We start from the raw sequence: 7,907 nt of genomic DNA on the forward strand, positions 1-7,907 counted from the left end.
AAATTAACTCATATAAATCAAATATAATTTCGTAAATTGATTAGACAATTATGAACAAAACAGCATCATGTATTTATGCATTGCTTAATCCAAAGAACCGAAGTACCATTCACACAGATTGCATTTAAAACATATGAGACGCAGTGAAAAGGAATAAACTTCCACAAATTCGCCACGTTTTTTCTAAAAGTTTAAACTGTTTTAACTTTGCATGGCTACATCTCTTGTGTGAGACGCCAGTGCAGCAGTCATATTTGTCCGTCTGTGCGCTGAATATGCGTTCTGTGTGAATGGCTTGGTTTCGGTTTTCAACTAATCAAGATCTTCTCGACACTGAGCTTCAATATTTATCTAATATTTTGAATGCATAACACAGCAGTGGCGCGTCTCGTGGGCTAGACTAACAAAACATTAAAATGCAACAACGTCACTTACATCATTATCACCGCATCTCGTGCGCCACTGATGACGCTCCCTGATGCACACCTAACATTCAAATGCAAATGTTTATTTTAAATTCGACTAATATTAATTTTTTTATTCACAATCTCCTCATCACAGGCAGGCACAGCACTCAATTCAGCATGTATTCGTGTTTGTGTGTGCTGTCTGCGTCTCTCATAGCACATGCCTATATAGTGCGCTATATCGAACATTTTTTATATCGTTATCGAAGAAGGTGTACCGTCGATAAATATCGATACCGTTTTATCACCCAGGCCTATTTGAAAACACCGTTAAATATACTTTTGACCGTCACAATCCCTTCCTGAATACAAGTATGACCTTGTGTGTGATATAATATTACTCAAACACAAGATCAATTTAATTTATCTCGACCAGAGACATTAAAGTTAAACTGCAACTATAATAAAGTCACATCAGCTTTGATAAATTTGTTCAAGCAAAAGCTATTTTAAGAACAATCATAAAATATAAATGTGCAGAAGACAGTTTTACTTTTGGGTAGGTGGATAATTACATCTGTCTGTGAGAGCTCAGACTTTGGCTTTAACTTTCTGGGGTGGCAGACGATTTAAACAAATGAGGGATGGAGCAATCATACAGTATGACGGCATGAAGTCTGCTCACATTGCAGCTTATTCCGGCCACCATTTAAACGCCTCCTAAAACAGGAAGAGAACGTCTGAACGACACGTAAAATGACCTACTACAGTTTTTATGTTAGGGGCGGGATTATTTAGAAAAAGGTTGCACCACAATAGTATAGTGTAACAAGAATAAAATAAATAATAGTACAGCAATCAGGTTAAAAGGTTGCACAGAAATGAAATTGTTTAGAAAAAAGACATGCAATAATTGTGTAAAGATGACTTATTCCTGGAAGTCGCGTAAAGTCAGTCAAGTAGATTAACATTAGACATTACCAGAAATGTCTAAAAAGTGTTTGATGGAAATGACATGGACATTGGCTAAGCTTTTGGAAAATGTTTCATGCTTTCTTTCTGAATCTCAGTGACCATCTATTTCCAACCTATGGCCAGATATTAACTGAAAAAATTAAAATTATAGATTTTTTTTTTTACATTTTGTTTCATGTAAGGTCTATACTCTATTAGAAAAAATATATATATAGTCATGGGTCTAGGAGAAACAACCAAGAAATTAAGGGATCTCGTTATGATTGTGATTTATCTTTCCTGTGGCATACTTCAAAATATGTCCCTCTGTTACTGATGATATCTAGAAGCTGATTTATGAACCAAACTAGACTTGTGCCGGTATTCGGTTATGCGATATATCACGGTAATGAATATGCACGATATTGTTATCACCAAACAGGAAAAAATGCCAAGAGAAATCGTTATTGTTCAGACAAGATTCATGCTGATTTGTTTAAAAATATAACACCCTAGCAACGACCTAGAACACTTCAGAAACCACATAGTAAAATAAAAGATGCTAAAATGCTAAAAAAAAAAAGAAAAGAAAAGTCAGAACACCGTAGCAACCGCATAGCAACGACCCAGAACACTAGAAACCACAGTAAAATAAAAGATGTTAAAATATGCTAAATCACAGAGGCCTTGTTTACATCTGACGTTATGATCCGATCACAGATGAGACACATATCTGTCGCTCAAATATATGTGAATTTTAATCAAAGCACAAACTAGGTGTTTCAAGTTTAATATGTAACGTTAGAGTATTTAATGCCTTACCTGTGTAAATTGAACTTCGATGTGATTCAAATGATATGAAATCAATCATGCTGAAGTCTTGTGCGTGCCGTGTAGCCTATATTAATGCGCGTACGCAAATGTTTTGTTCAGACGGTTATTTTCCGTTAACGCTGCACATGTTCGCGGCAAATTTCAAATGTATTTTTTTAGCGCTCTGGTTGATTGACAGGTGAGAAGGCGGTGCTTCGCGACGGATCCGCACGTATGTGACATGTGATCACATGCGTTTCTGACTGTGATTAATGTGATTTTAGTGATCCGATGTTAGTACTAGTTTTACATCTGTATTTAGCTCTCTCCACTCGTAATCGATTCGCGATTCGGTTCGAAAGTAAACGGATTTATCTGAGGAAAACCATGCAAGGAGCATAGCAACAGCATAGCAAACATTTGAAAAAATACAAGTTATGCAAAAGCTACAGTTATGATCACTGAAGCTGAGAAATACATTTCTTATGTACATCGTATCTGCACTTCGTGGTTTATCATGACTAGTGCATAGAATTTGGTGAACGCGAGCACTCAACAAAACTTATTTAGCGCTGATTAATCTAAACGCATCTGATTGGCCAGTGCATTCATAAGCTCAACAGAAACATGTGTGATTGGTTAGAAGTTTAATGCAGTGTGTAAAGAGCTACAGTAAATGTAATTCTGCGATTTGACATTTCTCACATTTAATTTTAACCGCAACAGCCATGATATATTTAGTGTAATTATGCAGTGGCAATTTTTGCCACTTGAATTTGAATTTGTGGCATTTTGTTCATTTTGGTGGCATTTTTGCCACAAGCCCTCATGAATTTCTGACCCTGTGATTTTAACACCAGTACTTTATTATTCCATAAACTGAATAGTTGTGTAGCTATGTCCAAACCAGAGCATCTACAGCCTGGCATCTAGTCACCATAAAGACGGCACACTGCCACATTAGGAAACTCATGTCCAATCAGATCTGCTGTCCTCAACACCGAGCCAAGCTGAGCGTATAAATTAGAGTAATAAATCACCCTGATAAGCGAGAACAATCTTGGCATTAGAACACGGGGGGCTAAATTGCTTTACATTATTTTAGCACATAATGCAAGCCAGTCAGGTTTGTAAAAGCAACAGCTATGCCAAGGACAAGTCAGAGGTAGAGAATCATCGTCATGCTCATCTTCTGTAATTATTGCTGATTAGGTCTTTTTAAATGTTTGTCGGCGGCTTTTCATTTCTCTGATCTGGGCTCTGCTCCAGTGCTTGCTTATAAGCATCGATCAACACGTTTTGAAAGGGACATTTGTCTAATGAAGATACCTGTGGCTTGTGACCCTGTCTGTGATGGGCGAGACATGAGAGTGCACTATGTAATGAAAGTCTTTTTATTACACAGGGACTGATGCCACACAACCCAGCTGACTCACACCGGAGGACGGAGAATCCCAGGCCGAGGGGCAGTGACTGTATTTCCCATGGAAAACGCCAGAAGCATCTCAAAGCCCTCTTTCTCTCTCACACCCCTGCTGAAAAAAAAGCCTAGTTTGGACCAACCTAAAGTCACCATGAGATGGCATTGACAGCTCAATTTACTTATATAGCCTGATGTATTTCTGATTGAAAGTGTGAGAAGAGAGGAAAGTGTGAGTCATGTGGTTGGAGGGGCGGGGTCAAAAAGCAAGAGGGATTTGTGATGTCAGCTGAATAGGAAAGTCGTTTCAGAGGCGGAGCAAGTTGTTTAATTTTGTTGAAAGATTATGAAAACGGAGCATTTAAAAAAAAAAAAAGGAATATTGTGCATCAAGTAATTTTAAACAAACAGGAACGTGTATTAAGAAAGTAAATAGGGTCAGTTTTAAGTTTATGTTTTGTTAAAGACACCATGGAATCGAAATTGGAGTTTTGTTGCTCTTAGTCCATGTATATTTTGAATACCTGTAAAAGTTTAACTTTCTTTTGGCAAATATATGCATTTAAAATGTACGGCCTTTTTTCCTCCAGGAAATCGGCCCAAAAATATTGATCTTGTTTGCTGGGATATGCAGTGGTTCTCAATTCTGATCCTTAGCAACTACATAAAAAAACACTCAAAACACCTTAGCAACTGCACAGCAACATTCTAAAAAGCTTCTCAGAACTTAACACCTTAGCAACCGCATAGCAATGTTCTGAAACAATCAGAATTATCATCTTAATTTAAATAAATAATTATATTTAAAAGTGCTAAACTGAATTATAAATGTCTTTTGTGATATTTAATATTAAAAAATAGATATATAATTTGGTTATATGTGCATTTTATCTGATAGAATACACATCTAATATAACCAAATTAAGTTTATTTTCATAAACTGAGTCAGAAATGTCTGTTGCTGTAAAAAATAAACTTTTAAATATTTCAATTTATATTAATGAAATAAATAACAACTTAATATTTATATAAATGCACTTGGAAGTTTTTTAAGTTAAATTATTAAAAGTTTGGTCAATAAAATGTCCTCCAGACTGAAAACAGCCCCAATCCTAAATGATAAACTCCAAGTGCCTCTGTAATCAGCAATAGCAAGTTACAAATGATGCTTCGTCTGTGTGTTTGATTGCACTAATGCTCATATTTATTTCCTTCTCCAAACATTTGGTAGGAAGTGACTGGAATGTATTCATTTTTAAAGTGTTTTCTTGGCTTTCTACCACTAAGTGTAGTTTTGCGGGGCTGTGGCATAAACTAAAGACTATTAAAAAAGAGACCTAGTTCCTGTTTCAATAAATACGTCAGCACAGGAAAGAAAACGGAGCTCATCAAACCATTTCATGGGACTTTAACTGGTTTAGATGGACACTGCTGGTGTGTCAGAGGCACAAGCGGGTTAAACTGGTTGTTTCTGAAGGTAGACCAGTGTAATAGCATAAAAGGTCCCAAAACATGCATTATACTTGTTATTTAGGCTGACTGAACTAGTTAGCTGGTCAAAGCTGTTTTGGGTAATTTCAGCAGGGTCTCTCTCTCTACACTCTAAAAAATGCTGGGTTAAATACAACTGTGCTGTGTAAACCTTTTGGAACAAGCTGCCCTTCTTAACTAACCTGTGACCTGATATCTGCGTGGTTCTCCTTTAAAGGGAACACAACCGAGGAATAAGCTGCTTTAAGGTTGGAAATGATGACTTTATAACAGGGCCTTGGGCTCTCAGATTTATGCAAACTATCCCCAGCGCTCACATGGATCTGAAAGACTCGGACTACCCAGCTAACAAAAATATGTTCTAAGAACGTTACTTCTGTTACATACATCCCTTTTTCTTGGTTATATGTGAACATTCCATTTTAGAATTTTGCAAACATTATAGAAACGTTACTTTTAAATGTTCTCTAAATCTTTCGAGGCGACTTTTAAGAACATTCGTAAAAAACCAGATAACTCAATGAACGTTTTTTAACATTACTGGACAAACGTTTGTTCATAACTTTGAGAGAACCTTACCAGAACATTCCTTGTTTGCTGGGTCGACAGTTGAAATGCCTAAAAAGAGGAAGAGTTTTCTTAATATTTTCATTTGTACTATTATTATTCAGACCAAAGATTGAAATGATTTTTGTTCAGGGAGGCTGAAGGATTTGGAATTATGTTAAGCTAAAGCTAATGAACATTAGGCTAACATTGCCTCAAAGGCAGCTCATAAAACCACTTCATAGAGGTATACAGCTAATATCTACTAGAAACAGAGTTTATACTTCTGGATTCAAGTCGATGGATCCTAACACAGTATTGCAGTTGTGGACTGGAATTATTTAATCAGTATTTAAAGCCAGTATAAGCCATCTTTATAGACTGTTGCAATCATGTAGTGGCATTTTCACTCTGTGGCCCATAGAGGGCGCTTCAGACCACAGAACGACAGAAAGGCGACGCCAATGACACGTGAATGTCTTATAAATGTGTACAGCTCACATGAAATAAAACATTAAGTGTGTAAATTATATTCTCTGTGACTTCTGATTTTATAAGCAAAATAAATAAATAAAATGACTTTATAATTTCTAAACAATTGTGATTTTTGAAATAGGAATGGTAATGATTTCTGATTGAGGCATGAAGTGATGATGCTGAAAATTCAGCTTTGAATCACAGGAATAAATTACATTTTACAATATATCCAAATAGAAAACAGTTTTTTTAATTGTAATAATATTTCTCAATGCTAAAGCTTTTGCTGTATTTTTAACCAAATAAATGCAGCCATGATGAGCAGAAGAGACTTTTAAAAAAAAAATTTAAAAATCTAACAAATCTGAAACTTTTGAATGGTATTGTGTATTATAATACTGTTGACCCTTTACATTTTTGTTTATAGCTGTATGATTTGGGCCCTTTTTCCTAATGGCTTTCTCACATTCAGTATTTGCAAATGACAGTATTCCTCCAGTCTGACTAATATTTGCACTATAATTTAGAGCTCTGCATGGGAAGGTATTGACAGCATCTGTGTCCCTGTTTATTTAAATCTTGTCTGAGAGTTTCTCACTTCTCTCTGAGGGGCCTCTTCACATCCCAGCATGCATCTGTTCAGGGGGCGAATGCCTCGTGTCTTTATAATGTATAACATTATTAAGAGATATATGCATAGTAATACAAAAGTGCTTTTTATGTCATTCAGCATCTGAAAACTTATCAGAGAACATGTTAGGTCATATTTCATGCCAAAATTTATTTTATTTTGTTTTAATTTTTTTATTTGATTTATATTTTATTTAGCATTTTCACATTTTGACACGAAAATGTAACAGATTCCCCACAAATGCTCATAACTGTAATGCAGAAAAAATCTCATTGGCCCTTTTTGTAATGCAATATATTTAATATTTATTTGTAGAAAAAAATTACTTGTGAAGCATTTACACATCATGGTAGTATTTTTCTGCTGCCTTTAATTTATGCTTTTTCACACACACAAAAAAACATTGTGTCACACTAATGACCTAATCCCCATAAAAGTAACATTTTAATTTAATGGTAAAAAAATTTGTCTAATTGTCCTAAAAAAAAAAAAATTATATTCTCAGTTATGAACAAACGTTCCTATAGTAACATTAATAGAATGTTCTTTCAATGTTGTCTAGTCTTTTCTAATGTTCTCAAAAACGGTTATACGACGTTTGTGTTTTCTGAAACATCCTATTTGGACATTCGGCTAACATTTGTCACTATTTGTTTCGGAATGTTCAGAGAACATTTAAAAGTAACATTCCCATAATGTTTGCAAAATGATCAAATGGAATGTTTAGAGCACATTCAGAAATAACGCTTTAGTGGGAACATTATAACGTTCTTAGAACATTTTTGTTGGATGGGTAGTAATCAGTTTTAGAAGAGATCTCAACACCATCTGTAACTGTGCTCAAAATCACAAAGTGATCTCAAAATGAGCAACGTTATCGTGCATTGGTGTAGACGCTAATATTGATATAGTTATCGTTCTTGGTGTGAACGGGCCTTCACTGTATGACTAATGACTCACGATACTTGAATCATAACTGAGAACAAATCAGAAAAATTGATGGAGGAATAAAGCAGGGAGAAAGAAAAAGAGAGAAAAACTGAGTGAAGGGATGAAAGGCAGGTGATGAAGAAGTTTGTTAGATGACAGAGATGTGTTAAGAGTCTCAGAGCAGCTACACAGAGACTGAACTCAACACTGAAAGAGATGTGAATGAAAGCTGGAAAAT

The 7,907-nt window shown here is 35.4% G+C and overlaps 1 protein-coding gene across 2 annotated transcripts in view; it reads left to right on the forward strand.

Annotated features, from left to right (window-relative positions):
* LOC107740547 (uncharacterized) overlaps positions 1–4,335 on the forward strand; it is a 16,176-nt gene extending 11,841 nt beyond the window's left edge. For both annotated transcript variants that reach the window (XM_016552991.1, XM_016552990.1), the window contains exon 3: positions 3,580–4,335. Coding sequence is in view for 1 of the 2 variants with exons in the window: in XM_016552990.1 (XP_016408476.1) it covers positions 3,580–3,586 (7 nt within the window). In the remaining variant the exon portion in view is untranslated. The remainder of the gene's footprint in view (positions 1–3,579) is intronic.
* Positions 4,336–7,907: the final 3,572 nt, after the last annotated feature.

Source organism: Sinocyclocheilus rhinocerous, unplaced genomic scaffold, assembly GCF_001515625.1.
Source record: "Sinocyclocheilus rhinocerous isolate Xijiao unplaced genomic scaffold, SAMN03320098_v1.1 scaffold1878, whole genome shotgun sequence".
NCBI lineage: Eukaryota > Metazoa > Chordata > Actinopteri > Cypriniformes > Cyprinidae > Sinocyclocheilus > Sinocyclocheilus rhinocerous.